At 36.3% G+C, this 25,842-nt stretch overlaps 1 protein-coding gene across 1 annotated transcript in view; it reads left to right on the forward strand.

Moving 5' to 3' along the window:
• PCCA (propionyl-CoA carboxylase subunit alpha) overlaps nucleotides 1-25,842 on the forward strand; it is a 515,891-nt gene that overhangs the window by 378,358 nt on the left and 111,691 nt on the right. The window contains exon 20 of the mRNA XM_036753355.1: nucleotides 17,561-17,659. Within this exon, the coding sequence (XP_036609250.1) occupies nucleotides 17,561-17,659 (99 nt within the window). The remainder of the gene's footprint in view (nucleotides 1-17,560; nucleotides 17,660-25,842) is intronic.

Genomic DNA, 25,842 nt, shown 5'->3' on the forward strand with positions numbered 1-25,842 from the left:
TATATATATATATATATATATAGACAGAGGGCACAGTGTGAGTTGAATATGAAGGGATGCTATCTAAAAAAATAAATTAAGGGATGAGAGAGGGAGAAAGGGAGAGATAGAATGGGGTAAATTATCTCTCATAAAAGTAAAAATAAAAAGTAAAAAAAAATATCTCTCATAAAAGCCCTTCTTTAGGAAGGGAAGAGGGGGCAGGTGAGGGGGAATGAGTGCATCTTGCTCTCATTGGATCTGACCTGAGGAGGGAATAACATAGACCCAATTGGGTATCTTGCCCCACAGGAAAGAAGGAGGAAGGAGATCAAAAAGGGGGGACAACAGAAGGGAGGGCAGATACGGGGAGGAGGTAATCAGAAGCAAACACTTTTGAAAAGGGACAGGGTCAAGGGAGAAAATTGAATAAAGGGGGATAGGAGAGGAAGGAGCAAAATATAGTTAGTCTTTCACAACATGAGTATTGCGGAAGGGTTTTACATAATGATACCCATATGGCCTATGTTGAATTGCTTGCCTTAGGGAGGATGGGTGGGGAGGGAAGAGGGGAGAGAATTTGGAACTCAAAGTTTTAAAAGCTGATGTTCAAAAAAAAGTTTTTGCAAGCAACTAGGAAAGAAGATACACAGGCAATGGGGCGTAGAAATCTATCTTGCCCTACAAGAAAGTAAGGGAAAAGGGGATGGAGGGGAGTGAGGTTACAGAAGGGAGGGCTGACTGGGGAATAGGGCAATCAGCATATATGCCATCTTGGAGTGGGGGGAGGATAGAAATGGGGAGAAAATTTGTAATTCAAAGTCTTATGAAAATCTATGCTGAAAGCTAAAAATATTACGTAAATAAATAATGATTTTTAAAAAAAGAATGTGTATACTTAGCTTAGTGCTTTGCAAATAGGTAGAAGCTTTATAAATATTTGTTATATAAATCAAGAAAAATTAGTAAAATTCCTTCTTTTAGTCTCCATTTACAGTAGCAATGAATTATTTGTTTACTTCACTACAGTTACATATTGAACACAAATAAATAAAAATCTTTGTATTTGCTAAATATATTTGAATTCAAAGTAGGGAATCAAATTTAATCCATACTTTCATAAAGAATTGTGTTCAAGCAGAAAACTTGATTCATTTGAATATGTAGTTTCTGTAATAGGAAGAATAAATAGCAAGATTTATTAATTACTAATTGTGTTGCTACTTATAATATGAGACCAGTATGATATATATATGGTGAAGTTGACATTAAGGTATCCAAAGAGTTGCATATTTAACTGAAATAGAATAACCATATAGAGTAGAATAAATGATTTAAAGATGTCATGAATTGCTATTCTAAACAATGTAACATAATTATGAACTTGGAAAAAATTTTAAAAAATAAAATAAGGGGAGCAAACTTAGCTTAGCTTACCTCTTTTAAATTTTTTTAAGCAAAAGTGTTACTTGGAGATTACACATCCAAGAAAATAAAACACAGATATCAATAGATTGTGGAGGGAACTTTGGCCACTGGCAAAAGTTGTATATTTATTTTGTTTCATAAAAGTGATTGGTTGATTGTATGATGCTTTTTTTCTATCTATACCTACTCACATCATCATTAATTTCACCTTAAAACACAGACTGCAATACATAATACAGCTAAACTCAGGATGTATATATGTGTATGTGTATATATGTATATGTGTGTATATATATATATATACACACACACATACACAATTGGATAATGTCTAATAGCAACAAACAAGTAGGTTATTTCTGTGATGACTATTTATTCCCTAATGTTATGTTTTATTTGTTTAACTAATGGCTAGTGTGCATATCGGATATTGTTAGTACAACAAGTTCCAGTCTGGAAAATGATAAATTATGCCTTTCCATATTCTTTTAAATTATTTTTTATTGTTTTGTTTTGTTTTCCTTGTAACACCGTTTTGATGTGCCAAGACCTCTTAATGAGGAAGGCGGAAGTACATTCAGTAACTCCTAAAATTAGGAACAGAATTGTCAATACCTTCTACCTATTTACTGATGGTCATCAGATTTTAGATGTGCCCTCTCCAGTTTGCCTTTGACAGAGTATCAATTTGCATCTATTTGACCAAACATGTGGTCACCATGAGTAAGCCTTTCTGGATACTTTTTTGCTACTGTACCAGTTTTCTAGTATGGTGGCTTCAGAATCCAGATAGTGTAAAAACTTATGGCAGTGATTTCAAATATTAAGTTGTGTAATTATTTGGTAGCCGTGTTTTCACCAGTCTAATCAGTACTTCATTAATCTGCCATTTTATTTGGGAAAACAATACTGTGATTTACTTTCCTGGGTCACTTATAGTAGAAACTAGAGTGAAGAGTTTTCATATTTCCTGTGTAAGAGGAATGAAAGCTTCTAGTGATTTTCTTAGCCTTAACGTGTCAGTTACTCTCTTTATGCCAAATGTTTTGTAGAAATAATAGTTTTCTCTAGCTAATTTTCACAGGTTGTTTTTATGATCAACTTAATGTTTGCCCACGTACTATATCTAAAATTTTTTAGAGAAATCCTGAAGAAGTTGTCTCATACCAGTGTTAAGATTGCAATTCATTTCTTTGATATAATGAATAGATCTAAGTACTGATTAAGTAAAATATGAACATTGGATACACCATTATGGCTATTGATTATTTGTCAGGAAGAACCCATGGTGAGTAAGAGACCATGCACACACACTAGATCATTAGAGATGTTGAAAAGTAATCTAGGGCTGATGAGAGGACAATTACCAATAAATAAGTCTATATAAATGGGACATAGGAAAAGTAGAATCCTTTGTATGAAACATAAAAGAAAGTCAGAATTGTGTCCTAAGAGTTGTAAGGAGTGGCATCAAGTTGGAAATGACATTTAATGTCCATTTAAAACTAAGCACTTCTCATGATTTATTATGAAAAGTAGATGTAATATTAAGCTGAAAAATGATACATTTAATGGCTAGTATTTAATATCAGGGTATGCCAATGTTTTTTTCTGCTTAAAACAGTTCCTTTTAGGAAATAACTAGCCGGTTTCATCTGTATATTGGTGCCCATAGGAATTATTTAAATATTTTAAGAAATTAAACTATCAACTGTTAAATTAATTTAATCATTGACTTTTGGGGGAATTACATGTTGTTTCCTTCTGTAAAATTCATCTACTTAGAGAGATTCATACAGCCATCATTACTAAACTGATATAATTTACAGTGTTATTGTCAGAGAATGACCTTGTCACTTCAATATAAAATAAACTAGTATTATAATTAAACTGTGGACAAAATAATGTATTTTTAAAAGAAAAAAATTATAGTTGTTACCAATCAATTAATGAGGCGATAATTAAATAGAGGCCAGTCAGCTTAGTTGATTGCAGATCAGCATATGCAATTGTTTTCATGGTATTCACATCCTTTATGATTTATTTAATTACACATACAACATAAGGCTATTTAACCCATCCTTTCATCTCAGAGCCTCACCATTATTATATTTAATTCCTCTTAATTTTTTTTGTCCTGTTTTCTTCTTTGTTCTACAAAAAAGGGACCAGTTTCCATGGTTTAAAAAACAGACAAACAATGAGAGAATTTATTCTCTTATCAGAGTTAATGCGTCTCATTTGCCTACTAAAGGGCATTTGAGTGGGTGAAATTCTGGAATCCATACTCAATTTTGGAATATCTTAAATTCTTCCATATATAATAGAAACAAAATATGCCAGAGTTTATAAATTTTTTTTTCCTAAAAAAAAAGATTAGATTTACTTAGAGATTAAATCAAATAATTGAGGATTCTCACCTATCAGCAGTGCATGAAGAAAACAATGACATAGCAGGATTATTAAAACAACAGGGGCTACAAAGCACCAATGCTACTCTAGATCATTCATTGTAGATGTTTTTTTTTGATCAATCAATAACTGATATTTAACAGCAAGGATATACGAATATCCTATAGAGAATTTACCAAAATATTTTTAAAATAAAGAAAAGAAAGAAATGTTCTCAATGACTTGACTTTCCTTAATACTAATATTCCTGATTTATTCTTTGCAATCAGATGATTCCTATATTGTATTATGCTAAAAATATCTTGCTGTATTTCCTGTTTCCTCATGCTTTCATCATTTTCAGAAACATTTTTGATATTATTATCATTATTATTATTATTATTGTTATCATCATTGTTTTGGACATATACATACATTGAGGGCAGCTAGGCGGCACAATGATGTAAGGACTAGCAAAGTGGGACTTTTTGTTGTCCTTTGCTTTGGAGTGCTTCTCAGCACTGGGGCAATCAAGTGCCCTTGATTGAGTCTTGCCCTTGTTTGTAGGAAGGCCCATACCCTTTTGCTAGGTAGATCATGAGAGGTGTGGAACCCTTAAGAGGTGTGAAACACTCTGACCCTGAAGAAGTATATATACTCTGAAGTTAGCATTTTGTTTGGGGCTCACTCATTGGAAGAGTGTTGGTGTGGAGACTCTGGGTAGCCATTAAGGAGCCCCCTGGCTTAGATGTTGGTGCTTCTCTCTCTGGTAACTGTGTATGTATAGCTTTGGTCAGACAGTTGGAAGCCTGTCTCTTGATTTGCTGTTAATTTTGTTATTTGCTCTGTTTATATTTTCTCTATTTGTATTTCCTCTGAAGTTCAGGGTGCTGACTTTTCCCCCTGAACTAAGTGAATGATTGTGTTGGTAAGCAAAATGGGCTCCTTAGCACTTAGTTCAAACAAGTTCCCTTCAAGAGTTTGGTTTGTTTCCTTTGAGTAATTCAGTGTATTTCATTGATCCTTACTAGGTGCTAAGCCCCAGGCCCAAACCCCTATTAGGTGTAAAACCTATGTGGGTGTGGATTGGTAACTAAGGTGGGGCCCAAGGTGGAGCTAACTCAGGGGAGGGCCTAGTTTACAAATGAGTTTGAGTGATAGGTTTGGGACATCAGAGGCTCTTAGACCACGTGGGTTTAAGTCACCTCTTTGTGACGATTTTAGGTCACATGGGTGAGTAGCATGTGTGACTCACCCCTGACGCTGAAAAAGATATAAAACCAGGGGTTGGCCTTCTCTTCTTTGGAGCTCTTACCCACAGCAGTGGTGGCGTGAGTGACTCTGGGCCAGCCCACGTTATGAGCTCCTGGGCTGAACCTAGCTGTTGGTAACTATGAATTGTATTGGGTCTGTCCGTTTGTAATTTGTTTGGTGTTGATGCGGAGACTCTGGGCAGCTGTAGCTAAGGGCCCTCCAGCTTGTAAACCCAGATGCTGAGACTTTGTTGAACTCCAGCAACTATGTATTGGGATTTGAATCAGACAAGGTCTGTCTGTTGATGTTTGTACTTTGTTTGTATTTTGTTCTGAAGTTGAGGGCGCTGGCTTTTTCCCCTGAACTAAGTGAATGGTATTTGTATGCTGAATTAAAGTAAGCTTGTCAACCCCTTCATGTAGCTCTCCTTAGTTAAGCAGATCAAAAGAACCTGTGCTTTTGCAGCATTCTGGCAGCTTTCTGGGTGCTGGCTGTTGGTGGATCTTACACCACCACAGAAGCTGTTAGCTGGATTGTTGAAACAATGATATATGTATGTTTGATTAAAATGAGGTTGTAAACCCCTTAAAATTGCTTTTCTTATAAAAACACATCACAGAACCTGTGCTAGCAGCCCTCCTGTGTGCTGGTGTTATTGGTCTTACAACACCACAGTAGCTGCAAGTAATGTTGTTATAAATGGATAGAACATTCTGCTTGGAGTCAGAAAGATGTGACTTCACAGCCAGCCTCAGTCACTTACTATCAGTATGACCCTCAGCAAGTCACCTGACTCCTGTTTACCTCAGTTTCATCATCTATGAAGTGGAGATAACAATAGCACCTACCTCACAGGGTTGTTAAAATGAAATAATATTTATAAAATGCTTAGCACAATGTCTGGTACATAGTGCTATATAAATGCTAGTTGTTAATATATTGTTATTATTTTTAAATATCCTCATCAGCGGTATGTTACATGTAACCTGAGGAATAGTTTTGTCAGTCCCACTATTGTGGCTATAAGTTAAAATCCTCTTTTCTTAAGATTTTAGGGATAATCCTGGTTTTGGAGGGATGGACTCCTACTTCTTGGCCCTGTAGCTCCTAAATCTCTACCAGTATGCTTCCCATTTATGCAAGATCAGTCACTGTTAATTCTCAAATCTGAAATAGTTACTAAACAGTAAGGCAAAAGGAATAGTAAGAACAATCATAATATTATTCATTAGAGGACAAAAGCAGGAATAATCATAACATTTAGTCAGTAGAAGACAAAGTCAGCAATAGTTGAATATAACAGTTACTCAACAGAAGACCAAAACAGGTATTATTACAGTATAATAGTCTATCCAATATGTATAGTGTCCATGAGGCAGAATGGGCTTACACTCTAATAAACATAACAGGGAGGTACATGACTAGACAACTCATCCTTCCGGTTTACTGCAGGCTTTCATGACCATCATGCCTTTAAGAATAATCTCGTCTTCACAAAGCCCCTTCTCTGCTAGCTGCCCTCCTTCTGGTCTTAATTATTCTTTTCCCAGACAAAATCAATTCTCTTCTGTTTTAGAATCTGTGATGTAATTATAAGCTTTCTTAGCTCACAACCACCTTCAACTGGGTGCTAAGAAAAAAGTATAATTCTACTTCATTTCAAGCAGTTCCCTTAAGCTGGAGAACTGCTGAGTTCTTCTAGTCTGCAAAGATCAGGGGATTCTGTTCTGTCTAAGCAACTCCAAGCCTCTTCTCATAGCATAACGCAATTCACAACAAAACAGATGCAGTGTCTGTCTTCTGTCCTCTCTTTTTTTCCAGAGAGAGCAGTAGAGGGCAATAAGGCACCTGAGAGGTCTCTCTTCTCTCACTTGAGATGGTGTCAGGAAAGAATGGTTCTCACAACTTTTTATGATTCAGCTGTCAACCGCCAAGATCCTGCCTTCTCTTAGCCCATTAGCAAAGGAATATCTCTAAATCAACAAAACCCAGTGAAGCAATGGAAGAGTCATTTATCTGTCTGCTCTGGAAGGCTTCTAAATCTTCTGTCCCTGCTTCCTGTGACTTCTGTGCTCAGCTAACTCACCTTTGTCTATCTTGTTCTATAATTCTTCTCTATGATTCTCTTCATAGAGAAGTTGGCTTCTTCATAGCTTCTAATGCCTCAAATGAGGGCTTCCTGATTATCAGGCAGCTCTTTACCATATGCAGTAAAGCTTAGGAATCCATCTTTCTGTCAGGTATGAACCCAGAAGTCGTTATATTATCTTTCCATAGACCTTAAGTACAGACAGTAGATCACAATTCCCTCAACCCATAGGTACCACAGTCATTGCTCTGCCTTGAAACAGATTCTCTCAGTACTTTTATCTGAGGGGCAGGTCTTTAGTGCTTAGGACCATCTATGTCTCTCTTCATTTATTGTCAGAGAAACTATTTTTCTTTGCAAATGAATTTTTGTCATTTTTCCATGTACGTATGTTCTTTTTCTGCCTCTTTCAGCCGCTAAACTCTTCATGTACAAAAGGAGCAATTCTTTGTATTAGTAAGACCTATTTTACTTAATTTGGGTAAAAGAGGTATCTTATATTTGCCTAAAGGGTTGCATATCTTTAAGAGGTTAAAATAAAGAGGATGTTTGGCAAGTGACTTATGCAATGGTTAGTTAAAATATTCTGACTATATCATGAGATATCTTTGAGGAAATGAGTTCTTTTTTAATATTAAAGGATGTAGGTAATGTCTCTCTAATGCCAAATTATTTCAGGGTGTGCTCTCTACTTTTTCCCTTATGATTGCGTAAGTAGGAAAATAGAATGTTCCAAACAACTCATGGAAGAGTTTCCTCATCAGCATTTTTTGTACCAAAAATTCAGCTAAATGGTTTTGTGGAGTATAAAATTATAGTTCCTATTAGTTATTGGGAGGAAATATTTCCTGAATGGGAAAGAGATATTGTTCCTGAACTACTATATAAATGAGCTCTGCAATCACTATTTTATTGTGAATTAGCTACAACTAAAATAGTCTTCAGTTATATTATCAAAAAGTTGTTTACTGTTTAGGGCAGAATGAAATTAATTATTGCCCAACACACCCTTGGTCCTATTACTTTAATATTTTAACTAGTACATAATTAGTAACTGACGAAGTAATAGGTAGATCTTTCTATTAGAGATTTTAACAGATAATATAGACCTATTACTTTGTTTTTCACTGTAAAAAAAAGGAGTACAATTCTTTTTTGTCATTTGTCTGTTAACTTTATTTCCTCCCCCTCTCCCCCACTTCTGAAAATGATGATGTATAGACAAGTTATTTGGCCTGATGGATAAAGCTCTAGCTTGAAAGATAAGGAACGTATTTGTAACTCTGTCATAGGATTCTAGGTGCATTTCTCTATACTTTAGTTTAATAACACATGATCATATTGTTCCCTATGTTCTCCTTTTATGTTTTGAGAGTTAGCTACTTAAGAGTGCTATTAATTCCTTAGAAATACCATTACAACAGTGATGAATTTTAGGGGTTCCTAACAAAATCTTTGAAATCCAAATTTGACCATTTATACGTGGTAAATTATCCTTGGAATATAGACTTTCCTTTTTCTATAATCCTAGTGACTTTTGTTTTGGAGTTAGTATTCATTCTTTTGCTTGACATTATCCAGAACTATTCCAGTTTTTCTTATCTCCCAATCATTGTCTTAGAATCATGTTTTTCCTTCTATATTTTCCATCAGCTTCCTATTAAAGCTAGGAAAGCCGTTTTTTCTTTAAATCAATCCACTCTTTTCATTATCTATATAATTATTCTCTATTGACACAAATGATTGACAATTGACTTGATTTATTTTTGTATATTGAAGTCCTTATAACCTTCTCTTGATCCCCTTCTACTTCTGGGCAAAGATAGATTATTTGATGAGAAAATGACTGTAAAATCTACATGTTTAGATATAGGGTAAATTTAGAAACCAATATAGCTGAGAGAGACCTACAATTCCATTTAAAGACAAGATTGTGTGTATGATGATTGCTATTTAAATGAGAAATGATGGTCACACCTCTGCTCAGATTGGCTTTGTAAATTTCTAAAGCCTGAACGTTACCACTAATATGTTTATTGAGGGGTTATTTAAACGTAACATAGTCAGCAACAACTCATGTCTCTTTCATTCATGATAATGTTTTAAGAGAGTAATGCGGTTTCTTGGTCATAGTTCTTAGGTCATTGAGAATTCACTATTATGCGGCATCATTTGGATCAACCTTGAGCATCCAGGCCTCTCTGAAGAAACAGTATTCACTAAGATTACCCTGAATTCTGTGACATCAGCCTGCTCTGTAGGATGACTGATAGTAATTGTTAACCAACCCCTAACTTTCTGAAATCCTGGAGAGATATATAAAGACATCAAAGGTGAAGTGGCAGGGAAGGGGAAGACTAGTAGAGGAGTACAGAGAAAGAAAGTTGCACACTATCGCAAGATGATGAGAGAGCATTCAGCAAATGTAGTTCGATTAGTTACATTTACACAGAATCCAGTTCTCATAAAAGCTCAACTCGAGCAAAACATAGATTTCCCATTATCCAGATGCAATGAGTCTTCCAAAGGGGAGATTTGGTAAACTCAGTGGTTATTTGATTTAATTGTCATGGTATAAACAATCAAGTGTATTATGGTTGTGGTTGATTTTTTTAACCAGTGGTTTTATCTTTTCTGTTTAGTCGTGGACCCATTTTAATGGCCATTTACACTCACTGCCTCTGGCTACTTTCTAAGACTATAACTTGCAGAGCCGGCGTCATTCTGTATTACACTAGTGAAATCACACGTCCTGTTTCTCTTAAAGGACCTAAGGATGTTTAATCTGGTGAAGGAAAGCTTTGAAGTGCATGAGGGAAAAATTCAGAGAAATAGTTGGAAGTTGTAGAGAGAGCTGCGACCAGCCGGCAGATGGGCACCAAAGCCCCGGGCACGGCGGCGCCCTCCAGACGGTCAGTCCTGCTCTGAGCGTGCCCCTTGAAGCCGCTTTGTGAGGAAGCAACTATCGTGGAAAGGGGGCCAGCTCCGCTAGCTAACTGAGACACACTGGTCTGGCAAGTCAGCCTTGCTCAAGCAGCAAAATCCCCTTAGGAAGGAGTTAAGAGGAAGTCAAACCACCACCACCTTGACCGCTCCCTCTCCTCAGACCCTGATGGAGATAACCCAGGACCCTGAACCTAAAAGGCTTGGGAATAGCAGTGCTTCCAACCCCTGTGGAGATAAAGCCTGGCATCGGCTAGGGAAGATCTGGAAAAGAATGTTCTTATCACCAAATTCCTTGGCGCTGTTAAATGGTTCAACATCAGAAACTCATAAAATTTTATCTGTAGAAATGACATTAAAAAAAGATATTACCATCTGCTTTGCTGCTGGTCCCTAAGGACTATTTCTATCTGACTTTAAGCTGAAGCCTTCCATTAATGTCGTCTCCCCCGTTAGAATGTGAGCTCTTTGATAAAAAAAAAAAAGACTTTTCTATTTGCATCCTCAGCACTTAGTCCAGTGCTTTGCACAAAGTGCTTAATAAAACTGACCTTCCTTCCTTTCTCCCTCCCTCCCTCCTTCTTTCCTTCCTTCCTTCTTTCCTTCCTTCCACCATTCATCCTTCCATTCATAGACGGAAAATTTCCTACCAAGTATATCTATCTAAAAATGGAATTGGCTGCCATGATAGATAGTTTGTTCCTCTCACTTAAGCTCTCTAAGTAGAGGTTGTACATGCCAGCTTGTCAGCCAAACTGGCATTCTTGCTCTTGCCTACATTCAGTCCTCCATTTCCTGTGTCATTGCTTCTGTACAGGCCGTTCCTCATACCTAGAATGTATTCCAGTCTCACCTCTGCATCTCAAAACACCTGGCTTTTTCAAGGGTCAGTTCGTATAACATCTTTAGGAAAGCTTTTTTGATCTCTTTGTTAGTGCTGTCTCCTTCCTCAAATTACTCTGTATACACTTATCTGTTTACGTGTTATAAACCCCAATAGAACATAAGATCTTTGAAAGTATAAACTAGATGCTTTTTTAAAAAAAAATTGTATTGTATTGTGATTCTTATTCAGTTATGGATTGGACATAATGGCCCTTAATAACCTTGAGATTCTATACTTTGGTGTTAATCTAAAATTAAGGTTAATGTACTCAAAGATCATCGTTGAAGAGGAGGTCTGAGGTACAGCATATACAAAGTTCAAAGAAAAGGGTTATAGTCACATGGTAGTGATGTAGTGGGAAAAGATATGGACTTCAAATTGAGGCACCTAAGTTCATATCCCAGCTCTGACACTTACAAACTTTGTGACCTAATCTTTCTGAGCCTGTTTACTCTTTTGTAAAAGGGTAATAATAGTTACAATATCTACCTCACAGAACTTATAAGGCAAATTTTTATAAGACTTAATTACAGTTGTTATTATCTTAAAGTCATTTGGAGAGAACTGGTTCCCCATTACCTGTAGATTAGAATACAAACTCCTTAGCCTGGCATGCAAGACAGTCTACAAACTAGTCTACTTTTTTAATGTGATCAAAATAAACTTTCTTTAATGATCAAGGATCAAAATTACAGCAATCTTCAGACTTAATCAGGAAAAGATAAGAGGTTCAGCTATACTACATAGTCTAACAATACTGTAATGACTGAATTCTGCAAAACAAAGAGCTTTAGAATGCAGACAGTCCTATTTTGCAGCAGAAATGAGGGAGGAAAGACAGAACTTAATTCAAGTTTTTTCTTACCAAATTAATCTGTGTCAATATTAGTAAGAAACCATGTAAAGAATATAAGGAAAAAGAGAGTGTTTCTTATTGGTGCAAGGGGGCTTCATAGTATGGTGGAAAGAACCCTGGCTTTGGAGTCAGAACATTTGGATTCTAATCCTAGCTCAATTTACTGCTGCTACTGATATTCCTATCACTACTGCTACCACTAGGACACAACCACTACCTAGCATTTATGTAATGCTTTACAGATAATAACTTATTTTATCCACACTACAACCCTTTGTGGGTAGGTACTACTATTCCATTTTACAAGTCAGGAAACTGAGGCTGAGAGAGATCTTGCCCAGGGTCACATATCTAATGAGTGTTTGAGGCTGAATTTTAACTCACTTTCCTTGACTCTAGATTGAAAGCTTTATCCAGTGCTTTACCTAGCTATGCTGGCTGCCTGATTGAGTTCAATAATGCCCTTTTCTCTTGTCCTGGGACTTTAGTCTCCACGTCAGACAAATCAGAAGGTTAGATTAGATCACCCAAAGTGCCCTACAAAAGCATAAATTCCATGATTTGGCTCCAGGGATTCAGTGGAAATGGGGGGGTGGATCATGTTTCAACATAGCCTGCCTCTATGCTTCATAAAGAAAAATCATAACTCCATGGAATCATACATTATGGGCTAGAAAAAACCTTGAAAGGCATCTGATTCACTCCTCCCATCCTATAGATTAGGTAACTAAGGACCAGAAAGCCCAAACAACCTGTGCAAGGTCATACAGATTCTTGATATTCATTGTTTTGCCAGAAATTTTTTTTGGGTGGGTGGGTGGGGGTGCTTAAATTCACATGCTGCCCAGAAGGTCTTGAACTTCCTGGAATATTTTTTAATGTTTTACTTGATGGCCTTTGTTTTTTTACATCACAGTCATTTCCCATTATAACACACCCTTAAACACGCACACGCGCACACACACACACACACACACACACACACACACCTTGTAGCAAAGAAAAACAGTTAAGCAAAACATCCATGAAAGTAATGTGTGACAATGTAATTCTCCTTCCATACCTGTGGGTCCCCTCTCTCTCCTTAACAAGAGGAGAGAAAAGCGTTTTATCACCTGTTTCCTAGGACTAGGACTGGCTCTTGCCATGACTCTGTTCTGTTGCCTTTTAGTGTTGTTTTCAAGTCAGTAAATATTTACTAAGTGCCTACTCTGTGCAAGATACTGTGCTAATAATTAGCTTTGGGGATACAAAGAAAGGCAAAAGACAGTCCCAGGTTTCAGTGAGCTCACAATCCAATGTGAGAAGCAGCATGCAAACAACTCTGTACAAACAAGTTAACTTAGCCTCTCCGTGGAACTGTCCCTAGGAGACCTTGTCCTTGACCCCAACGATATTTTACTTTCACATTTTACTAATTTCTAAATTTTTGCCGATGACTGAACCCTAACTTAATACATTGACTCCCCTGACTTAATCTGAGCCAATTTGACTCCCTGATATTAGAAATTTACATCTAATTACTCATTATTTTTTTCCTCTGTTTTTCTGTGATTATATACTCCTTTGGTATCCATTCCCTGTTTCCCTTCATGCTTCTGCCTCCTATTTCAGTCTCCAAGAGTTGAGGGGTTTTTCTGCATTTACTTATGTGGAAAGAATATACAAATTCAGAAAAAAAAAAAAAGCAACACAAACCACATCAGGGCAAAACAACTGAAAGTGTGACTAACCGAAAACTACCCGGGTCCAGATTAGATTCATTCAACAAGCACGTCTCAAGTTCCTACTCTCTACAAGTCATTGCACTAGGTGCTAGGATTCAAAGATGAACAAAAAAGTTCCCTACCCTCTCTGCTTTGGAAAAAAAAAAAGTAACAATAATGTTATGTTTGAAAACAACATCAACAACAACAAATGTACAGAAAAATAAATACAAAATGTATGCAAAATAAACACAAGGTTAAATGAAGTCAATGAGGGCACTAACAGCTGGTAGGATCAGGAAGGACCTTCAATAGCAAATGGTACTTGAGCTGAATCTTGAAAATAGCCAGGAATTCTAAAATGTGCAGGTCAGCAGGGAGAACATTTTAGAAAATAAGGCATTGTGTGTGGCAGGGCAGAGGGATGGAAGATGGAATGGCATGTTTGAGGAACAGTAAATAGGTAGATTTGGCTGAAACTTAAGAGTCCATGAAAAGGAATCCTATTCAGTAATCCTAGAAGAGTGGGCTAAAACCAGATTGTGAAGGGAAAGTACTTGATAATTGTCCTTTAGGAATGTGGCAGCTATGCATAAGATGGATTGGAGAAAGAATAGACTTGAGGTAAAGAAACCATTTAGGGAACTATTACAGTGAGTAAGCCACGTAAGAAGTGATGAGGCTCTGAACTAGGCTGGTGGTTGTGTAACAGAGAGGATATGAATTTTGTGGAGGTAGAATGAATAAGACTTGGAAAGCATTTAGATATGTGGAGTGAGAGAGAATGATGAAGAGAATAAGAAGATTCCCAGGTTGTAAAACTGGGTGACAGAAATAGGAAAATTAGAGAGGTGAGTTGGGAGTCATCAGGGCAATAACATAACAAATTCTAATTTGGACTTTGAGTTTGAGATGCCTTTGAGGCATATGATTGAAAATACTCACTAAGCAGCTCGTGATACCAGATGAGAATTTAGGAGAGAGATCAAGGTTGCATATACAAATCTGCAAGTCAGCTAGAAATGGTAATTGAATCCATGGGGACTGATAAAATTACTTAAAAAGATGGTCTAGAACAGGGGTGGGGAACCTGCAGCCTCCAGGCCACGTGTGGCCCTCTAGGTCTTCAAATGCAGCCCTTTGACTGGATCCAAACGAATTCTTTTATCTAGAGATTGAAGAAGGAAGAGGCCCAGGGCAGAGCTTTGGGAGACACTGGTAGCTGAAGGTAATCTCCAATAAAGGAGACTGAGAAGGAACAGTTAGAAATGGAGATCTGAGACGTATGCAATGATGAAAACTGCATAGGAGAGTATCTAAGAGGACAGAATGATTAGAAGTGTCAGAAGCTGAAAAGAGATCAAAAAGAAGGGGAAAATGAGAAAAGGCCATAGGATTTGGTAATTAGAACATTAATGAACTTGAAGAAAATTGTTTCAGGTGAATGAAAAGGTTATAATTTAAATAATGTTTCAAATCACTAATAATTAAAGACATGCAAATTGAAACCGTTCTTAGATTCTGCCTCATATACATTAGCTGTTAACTTTATTTAATTCTTATCAGACCGAGGATGTGTTGACAAAATATTTGTGTCATGTACATTGGAACTCCCTAAGCTAAAAAAGAAACTATTACAGATTACTATAAAATATCTGTCCCATTTCTCAAGAAAATATTTGCGAATTCTAGCAATCAGTCATATTGACTGTAATTTAAAGATAGGGGAATTTCCTCTGAAAATTATCTTTATTTCAAATTCATGAGTGACTCATACTTTCCCTTTTAGTATAAATGATTTGCTAGTTTTAACTGCTTTTATCAAGTATTAAGTGTTGATTTTATACAAAGCTTATTGCTTTAGTAACTTAGAGCTTATCAAGATGATGGTAATATAATTGAAGCAAATAAGATTAACACAAAATTTGACCATTTTAAATTCTAAGTAGCCATTAAAAAAATTCCAATATGAGAGAGAATTCTCTTATCCCATCTATAGGGTAATCTCACTACATTTAAAAAATAATTTGAATGTTTTATAATGTAAAACAGTAAAGGTTGGAAATATTTTTTCCATAAAGAGGGAAACTTAAGATTAAGCACAATGGTCAGAGTACCTAACAGATAACAGGTATTACAATGAATCAAAAATATCTGCACCATGGACCTGCCCTGCCCTCCCCCTCTCCTTTTCCCTCCCCTCCCACTTCCTCTTCCTCTTCCCTTCACACTTTGTACTTCTCTAATTTATTTTTCATTTTTTTCAGAGTGTCATATCCCTTTTGCCAGACTTTAAATTTCATTAGGGTAAAGACTGTCTTATCTAAACTTTGTGTCTCTCTAGCTCTTACCATACGTAGTAGGTTCTTAAATAAGCACATTTTGGTTGATAAGTTAAAATCAAAATAAAGTGATAACTATGTTTCTTCTTTGTTTAGTAATTAAAACAAAGCTGTCAGTGAACTGAAGAACATTCAAAGAAAGCATTGATTTGGAACCACAAAGAATTTCAGTTTTCTTGGGGGGAAAATGGGTTTTATAAGTTATTTTTAAAAGGATTTTAATTTAAAAAACTTACTTGCTCTTAGGTAACTGTTGGATAATTATGTTAAGAATTTTCAGTGATTTAGATAACTTCATCCGTTGTCCCTTTTACTCTTTTTCCATGTATGTTAAAGTTATTATGTGCAAAAAAATTGAATAGTATCAGAAGAGGTACCTGTATGGGTTGAACAAGTACCAAAATTGATGGTATCATCAAAGTAGCAAAGTTATTAACTGAATTGTTTTTGGAATAGGATTGTTTTTATGGGTGAGTATATTGACATAATTGGTGTATTTTCAAGCAGAGAACTTGCATTAAAATTCTAGTTCTGCCACTTGACCATTTGTGGGACCCTGGATGTCTTCACCTCTCTGGATCTCAATTTTCTAATCTGTAAAATGAAGGGAATTGAAGCAGATGACCTATGAGATCCCTACCAGTTCAGTATATTAAGGTCCTTTGATGTCATTGTATTTTAGCATTGAGTAAAAATAGTGATTTATTTAGAAGTGAAAGCCCCAAGAAAGGACAACCAATAGTCAATAATCCTGGCTCTGCCACTTTTTTTTGGTAACCCAGATAAATTTATAAAACTAGTTATTCTTGGGGTTGTCCATATCTGTGAAATGGAGATTGTAATTTAAGTATTTTGCTGCCTACTCTGTTAAAAGAATTAATGAGAAAATGCCATTGAAGTTACTTTACTTGAAAGGGAAAAATTACATGAATCACATTACATGAATTCAAAGTATTAATTTGGTCAATTTTACTTTTAAACCAGCCTTTATTAATTTTGCTTCCTTTCAGCAACCTTAATATTGTTTATTTGGAATTTTAATTATTTTCTACCAAAAATTGTATCTAATAGTTTAAGAAACAGATGATGTTTGTTATTTTTTTTCCTAATCATCTTCTTGGAGTTGACATGTAGTTCTGAAATTAGTCATTTGAGATTGAGAAAAAATATGACAGAACTTTGCAAAGTTTGACTAGACTTTGAGATGCAACACTAAAGAATGTTGCTTAATTACAGGCTCTGTTTAATTAAGATAACAATGCAGAGCCTTTCATTAAAATTAACATAGAAAAAGTTCTTCCTTGGTCCTTGGAGAGGATATTATATGCAAGCCCTGTTGCGTGGGTTGCAAAATGTCACTGGAATTTATATGCATTACTTGTCTAATTGCAGTAAATGTAGCATGTCCAGATAGGTTTAAAAGTTGGATGGCTGTTTGTTACTTACTGAAAATCACTTGAAACCTCAGTACCCAGAGGCAGCTGTTCACAGGTCCTTCACCTCTCCCCAGAGATGGCTGGGAAGACTGTGTTGTTGGACCCTGTCTTTTATGGCAGGAGCAGTAAACATGACAGGTTGTTTGGGAGCCATCTGTTTAAAATGGCTACTGCTTTGTATGCAGCAATGAACTTGAGATCAGTTTTCTCTCTGTCTTCATGGTAACAGTCTTATTTGGTGTCACAACAGGTGGAAGTTGATGGGTCGAAACTAAATGTGACCAGTGAATGGAACCTAGCTTCACCTTTATTGTCTGTCAACATCGATGGGACTCAGAGAATTGTACAGGTAAACAGACTGATGATTTACTTCAGGAACCTCAATATACTTTCAAATTCCTATCAATACCTGCACGGTTAAAATTGAAAGGTATAATAGGGGAAAGCTGTGTTTCACTCATCCTTTTGATGCCACATGGTTTTGATTTAAATTTCTTTGGAATACATTTTTGAGAAATGTACTTTGTTTACTCACATACAATCTGATGTAAATTTTCTTCTTTTTTTGGTGGGGAGGGCAGAAATTTGTTGTGGAAAGTTATATTTTCTTGTCAGTAATACATTTTGCATGTTCATATGCTTACTATTTGAGGTTATTTCTAAAAGTCATTAAGAAGTTACCATTTTAGTTACCTTACTGACCTGACTTTTTTGACCAGGTAAAATAATGAATTATTTATTTTAACAAAGATACCAGCCATTGAGGTAACCTCTCCATAGTTCATAGAAGTTTCTTTGAGTCCTTCAAGAGCCATTTGTCCTAATATCCCAAGGGTAGGATTGTTCACTAGAACAAACCCCAAAATCTGAAATACTATTAGAAAGAAATTTCTTAGGTCGTTTTGCAGAGGAGAGTAGGGCAGAAAGGAGGTGTGGCTCCCTCTCAACCAAGCTCTGGAAGACTTTCATTATATAGAATTTAGAGAAGGATGCCTGCACACAGACCACATGTACATGGTTAAACAGTTTTACCAAAAAGGCAATTTGAAAGAAAGGTAGATTAAGGTGGAAATGACTAAATCTAAACATTCAATATAATTTGACCATAAGCCAAAACACAAGGGAACCCAAAATACAAGCTAGAGTGGATCCAAAACATATCCTGGTGTTGGAAGCCAAAACAAGAATATTTTGGGTAGATCCAGGATCTAAGGGAACCCAAAGTCCCTTGTAGCCATCTCCAGCATTTCTGGAGAGTTACTGAGGTCAGGGTGACATTCTGGGTTCAAACAATCTCTACTTAGATTCAAACAGTATAACAATTATTAATACATTTTCTGAAAAATATAATAAAGCATTTTCCCATAGAAGTTATACCCATTTGCCCTAATATCCCAAGGATAGTTAACATTTAATTCTTTATAGGTAAAGAATTCTGTTTACACTTGAGTACAGAGTTGCCACCAGTCTACATTTTTCCAAACATAGCTTCATTTGGTATCTAATAAAATCAGTAAGTAACACTTGTGTTTTGGGGATGTTTTCTCTTCACCCTAAAGCATTTAAGAAGATACTTTTCTTGCGAAAGAAGATATCACAACTTTCAAGGATGCATTTCCATAAGATGCATAAGAGTGGCAAGTAGAGTTATAGAGACTGTCTACCATTCTATTATCTCTTGCTTGTAACTAGGTATCAGAGAGTTCAAAGGATTGTGGGATTTAGAGATCATTTAGAGATCATGCTGTCCAGCACCCTTACTTTATAGAAGAGGAAGCTAAGGAAAAGTGGGAGGTCTCGCTTCACTGGAGGTCTCCAATCTAAGGCTGATCAGGTATTCGGTCAAAGACATTCTGGTTCCTATATGAATTGGAATAGATGGCTTCCAAGAGAGATCGTGATCCTGAAACCCAGAGGTGTTAAGTGACTTGTCCAGGTCTCAGCAATAACAAATACTTAGAGACAGCAATTGAACCCACATATTCCATCTTGATCTCCTGTGTTCTGTCCAGTACATCCTACTTTGTGTCAGTTTAACATGAAATCTAAGATTATCATAGTTTTAATCTCGTAATCACATTGATATTCTTGTTATCCTCTGTCATGCTTTTCTTATCTTTTCTTGTGAAACTGCTATTTAAGTTGACTTTCTATTGTGGTTTGATTGAGGGAAAAGTTCAGTCTCCATAAAACCCCTCTCTGTGCTTTCAGAAGCAGTGATCAGTTTGATTACATTAAAATCCTAGATATGTGAAGGAACTGGCTTTGCCTTACCCAACATGGCGCTTAGATGTACACAAGGTTCAGCACAGCAAAGTGAACCCATCATCAATTTAGCAATTCTTTAATTTAGACCCATACAGAAGGGAATCTAGACGAAATAGCTTCTGCCTATGATTCTAAGTACTCTCGAGCTCCCTTAGTCCACTTTGTTTTTGTGATTACTACTGTCATCCTCTCCCCATCCCCAAACCCTTGTCATTTGGCATAGTTTTCTAACCATTTTATAATTGCTGCTTTTTATATAGTGGTTTAAGATTCTGAAAGCACTTTACATACATTATCTAGTTTTATCCTCATGAGAACATTACGAAGTAAAGTAGATACTAGAAATGCTATTATTCCCACATTACAGACTAGGAAGGGAGAGGTTGAGAGAAGTTAAATTACCTATTCATGGTTACACACTTCATAAGGACCTTCAGTGGGATTCAAACCCAAGTATTTCTGATGCCAGGGCTAGCACTTTCTCTCTACAGTTCTGCCTCCACATCACCTTTTGCCATTCTGCTTTATCACATAATATATAAATTGAGAGAAGCACTTTGAGCTCCATGAAAGAAAAATCACTGCACGATTTGAAATATGCAGAACTTATTTAGTGTTCAGCATGTAGTTTTGCTAAACTACATACAGACAGAATTTTCAGAATTTCAGAAGTCATCTAATCTAACCTGTACCTGAATATGAATTTTCTATGACATCTAAACAAGTTATAATCCATCATCTGCTTAAATAATTCCAATGAACCCATTCTACATCCTAATAATCAACACTGGCAAAAATCGTAATAGACTGACTGCAGAATTTTAATGTATTATTACTATTTCTTGCCTCTGGGACTAAGCAGAATAAGACTCTCTTCCACAAGGCAGCCCTTCAAATACAGTGAGATAGGCAAGACAAATCAACATATATTAAGGTTGTACTATATGCTGAGCGTTCTGCTAAACACCAGGATACAAGTACCTGTACACATGTGTGTGTACATACACACACACACACACACACACACACACACACACACACACACACACACATGATAGTCCCTGCCCTCAAGGATCTTAGATTTTAATGGGGAAGACAGCACACAAAAGGGAATTGAATAGGGGTAGAGGTGGGGAGGGAAAAGTATCAGAAAAGGGCATGGTTTTGAAATCTGGAAAGTTGGGGTCAGGTGGGAAGGAAATGAAAGTTGGCCAGCCTAGGACTCTCCACAAAATGAAAACCCTAGGAGGAGCTCACCAGTGGAAGAATGGGGCCAGTATGGAGGAAGGATATCCTTGTGTGAAAAGATTGCAGGAGAAGATGCTAGTTGCAGGGTGAGGAAGGTACTGAAGGAAGTTCCAGGGTGAGACTGCAGCTGAGGCCTGGTGGCAAAGTCTAGAATGTCAGAAAGAGAGCCAGGAGGGAAGACAGCTATAATTTCTTTAAAAAAAAAAAACAACCACCTTAGTACTTGTTTTATAAAGTTAATCTATAGCATGTCTTTGTTCAACTTATTTACTTCTATCTTAAAAAAAATATATAAGTATTGTTTACACTGGAGCCTTGCTCTAATAAGTCCCCACTTTTGGTTGTTGTTTTTTTGTTTTTCTCTAGCATGGTCACCCCAGCCCCTCTTCTCACAGGGAGAAGTCCTGCAGAGATTCCTGATGTTCAAATTTATCCAGCACACATGATTGCTAGATGGAGGCTTTTTTTCATGAAAGGCTGTGTATACCTCCGTATAGTCCTATTTTAGATGTACAGATTCTGCTTAAGAGCTCTATGGTTAAACTGGCAGGAGGTTCATATTTAGAGGAATTTTCGAATGCACTGTATTCCTAGTTCATGATTAGCCCTAACCTTGACTGATTTTGTAGTAATTAAAATAGCTCCTTTTCAAAGAAACTCACTCATCTATTTGAGATAAATGACCTCTTCAAGGCAGATCATTTGCCTCAAGTTAACTACTCTCCAATTAGAAGAAAATATCTTCCAGCGAGCCAAAGGTGGTTGTTCAGTTGAGTCTGACTCTTCGTAACCCCATTTGGATTTTCTTGGCAAAGATACTGAAGTGGTTTGCCATTTCCTTCTCCAGCTCCTTTTAGAGATGAGGAACCTGAGACCAGCTGGGTTAAGTGACTTGCCCAGGGCCACACAGGTAGTAAATGTCTGATACCAGATCTGAACTCAGGAAGATGAGTCTTCTTGACTATCCCTGGCACTCTATCCACTGCACCACCTAGCTGCCTACAGTTAAAAGTGGTCTGCCTCAAAGGGTCTGAAAATGGTGACAATGTTATTTACCAGATGAAACATATACTTTAAATCAATATTAGCATTGAATTGACACTTAAATTTCACAAAATAATTTCCATAAATTTCCATATGATAGCTATAATAACAACTTTATGTAAAAGAATTGAACATAATTAAAGAAGCACATAGTTCCTACTTCCAGAAAGTATCCTTTTGTAAAAAGGTTATCATTTATTTTTGGCCATCAGTTCTGTTTGGTGAAATTCAGGAGTTGACTAAATTTCTGTTTTTACTCATTGTATTTATTTTTCGATTAGAGAAAAAGTAACATAATTAATAAGAACTACCAGCTATATAGTCCAAACATTTTGCTTTGAGTTTAAAGCAAAGTTATATTAAAGATAACAACTATTTAGCTAAGACCTAGATACAGACAGTGTTTCTCTCCGATATTCTCATTGAGGCTTTCCAAGGTTTCAGAGTAACTTAGAAGAAGCCTGAATTTATCTTGATGTTGTATTGAGCATACAAGAGCTCTGGTTAAAACCTAGGTGGAATGGGCTTACTGTCAATCAATCAATAAACGTGTATTTACTCCCAAGTTTGTGCCCACTATGAATATATACCTCAGATGCTCCTCTTATCACCTGAATATGGGATGTAGGATAGCAGCTTGCAAATTGCATTTATGAAGCCACATTAAAATAAGCATAGCTCACTTTTACATAGCATTTTTAAGGTTTGCATGTTTTAGATACATTCATTCAGTTAAGCAACAAACATTTTTTAAAGCAGACCAATTAAGAGGCACTGGCAATAAACTAGAAATAAGGCAATTAGGGCCTACATTAAGTTGGTAGCTGTGTGAGTGGAGAAGAGTCAGATGTGAAATATGTTGTTAAGGTAGAAATGATGACATTTGACAACTGATTGGATATGTGGAGAGAGTAAGGAGCAGGATAATGCAGAGGTTCAGAAACAGAAAGATGGTATCTTCAACAGAAATAGGGAAATTTGAAGAGGGGAGAGTTTACTATCATGGGAAAGTTGGGAATGAAAAACACGTACATTCTACATGTGCCATTATCCAGGGGCCATAGCTTATTTGCTGCTATTTGAACAGGATATTCTATCCTTTGCCTTTATACTGGCTGTCTCCCTTGTTAGGAAATCACTCCCTCTCAATTCTGCTTCTCAGCTTCTCTGACTTCCTTTAAGATTCAGATCACATTACAAAAGTAATTTTTCCTAAGTTCCTAAGTCCTAGGTTTTCCTAAGCAGTCAACTCTTGTGTATTCCTATTTATTACCTTTAGGATAAAATATAAACTCTTCTGTTTATCTTTTAAAGCCCTATGTAACCTGGCTCCGACTTATCTTTACAAGCCTCACTAGATATTACTGCCTCTCCTATCATCTGTGATCCAGCTAGAGAGAGAAGGTGGGGGGAGGAGGGGAAAGAGGAGCGCAGGATGAACTTTGGGAGATACCCATAGTTAGTTCCAGAAAAGAAGACTGAGAAAGGGTAATCACAGGGGTAAGAGAAACAGGAGAGAGCAGTCACAAAAACCTAAAGAAGAACAGTGTTAAGGAGGAAAGGTGATGTTGACAGTTCCATGGCGTGCAGGGAAATTAAGAAAAATGAGGAATCGCTGCCCCTATTGGAATCTAAGCCTTTTGTGAGTAGGGATTGTTTACTTATTTGTAGTTATATTCCTAGTACCAAGCACAATGCCTGGTACATAGTTAAGCGCTTAATAAAAACTTTTATTTAATTGACTGATTGATATTCACTTCTCAACCAAGAAAAAACTTAGTTTTTTATTGCACACATACTTTCTGTTACTAAATCCTCCCACTTCTTCCAGTATGATCTATCCCCAATACAGTATTTCATCTAAGTCCTTATGGTCTCATTTTCTTTGTTAAACACTTAAAGAATATACAGAAGAATTAACCTAATATGAAATCCAGATGCCTCAGTATGATCTTTTAAGACATTGTCTCATAAACGTTCTAATTGAAATTTGGGTGTTAGAAAATTTTAATAGTTACTGTATTAGCTAAATCTGCTTATTCAATATTTGTCCTCCTTTTTTGTTTATACAACTCTCTAACACTGTCCAACCTTCTGCTTCCTCAGTTCTTCTCATATACTATTACAATCCTGAATTTAAAATCTGCCCCTCTAATACAGGAGTTCTTAACTTAGGGGTTAGTATCAGCATAGCACCTGGCACATGGGAGGTACTTAATAAACGTTTATTAACTTAATGAGTTCTGGGGACTTTTTCTTTTCTTTAATCTCTTTTTTTATTCATTTTGAACTTAAATACAAAAACAAAAAAAGAGTATCTCCATGTACATATCACAACATAAAAAGGATTTAATATAAAACCACGAATTTCCATTTCAGTTTACTTTTTTTGAAAAACTATGTAATAAATACTAAACATTGTTTTTAAAGCTATCCTGCTTTTCTGTACTTCCTTCTAAAGGTTTTTTGTAATTGATTTGAGTATTTATAATACTCCAAATGATTTAGTCATTCAAAGTTGTTCTTAGAACAATTTTGCTGTTACTATGTGTAACATTCTCTTGCTTCTGCTCATTTCACTCTTCATTATTTCATGCAAGTCTTTCCATGTTTTTCTAAAATCAACCAACTTCATCATTTCTTATAGAACAGTATTATTCTATCACAATCATATGTCACAACTTCTTTAGCCATTTACCAATTGAGGGGCATCCTTTCAATTTCCAGTTCTTTGCCACCGCAAAGAGAGCTACTATAAGTATTTTAGGACATATGAGTTCTTTTCCTTTTTCCATAATCACCTAAGAAAAAAAACCCAATAGTAATATTGCTGAGTCAGCAGGTACTCACAGTTTATAACTCTGAGCATAATTCCAAAGTGCTCTCCAAAATGGCTGGATCAGCTCATAGTTCCACCAACAGTGTATTAGTGTGTCAATTTTTCCACATCCTCTCAACATTCTGTGAACTTTTTTTTTAATTTATTTAATATATTTAGTTTTCAGCACTGATTTTCACAAGAGTTTGAATTACAAATTTTCTCCCCCTTTCTACCCTCCCCCCCACTACAAGATGGTGTATATTCTGGTTGCCCTGTTTTCCAGTCAGCTGTCACTTCTGTCACCCAACTCCCCTCCCATCCCCTTTTCCCTTCCTTTCTTGTAGGGCAAGATAAATTTCTACGCCCCATTGCCTGTGTATCTTCTTTCCTAGTTGCATGCAAAAACTTTTTTTTGAACATCTGTTTTTAAAACTTTGAGCTCTAAATTCTCTCCCCTCTTCCCTCACCACCCACCCTCCCTAAGAAGTCAAGCAATTCAACATAGGCCACATGCGTATCATTATGTAAAACCCTTCCACAATACTCATGTTGTGAAAGACTAACTATGTTTTGCTCCTTCCTAACCTATCCCCCTTTATTGAATTTTCTCCCTTGACCCTGTCCCTTTTCGAAAGTGTTTGTTTTTAATTACCTCCCCCTATCTTCCTTCCCTTCTATCATCCCCCCTTTTTTATTTTATTTCTTCTTCTTTCCTGTGGGGTAGGATACCCAATTGAGTGTGTATGGTATTCCCTCCTCAGGTCAAATTCAATGAGAGCAAGATTCATTCCCCCTCACCTTCCCCCTCTTCCCTTGCTATAGAACTGCTTTTTCTTGCCACTTTTATGTGAGATAATTTACCCCATTCTATCTCTCCTTTTCTCCCTCTCTCAATATATTCCTGTCTCATCCCTTAATTTGATTTTTTTTTAAATGCAATTTATTTATTTAACATATTTGGTTTGATTTTATTTTTTTAGATATCATCCCTTCATATTCAACTCACCCTGTGCCCTCTGTCTATATACATATATATATATATATATATGTATATATACACACACACATATACATACATATATATACATACACATATATACGTACACACACACACACACACACACACATGTACACACACACATGCATATTCC

Source organism: Trichosurus vulpecula, chromosome 4 (assembly GCF_011100635.1).
Source record: "Trichosurus vulpecula isolate mTriVul1 chromosome 4, mTriVul1.pri, whole genome shotgun sequence".
In the NCBI taxonomy this organism is placed as follows: Eukaryota; Metazoa; Chordata; class Mammalia; order Diprotodontia; family Phalangeridae; genus Trichosurus; species Trichosurus vulpecula.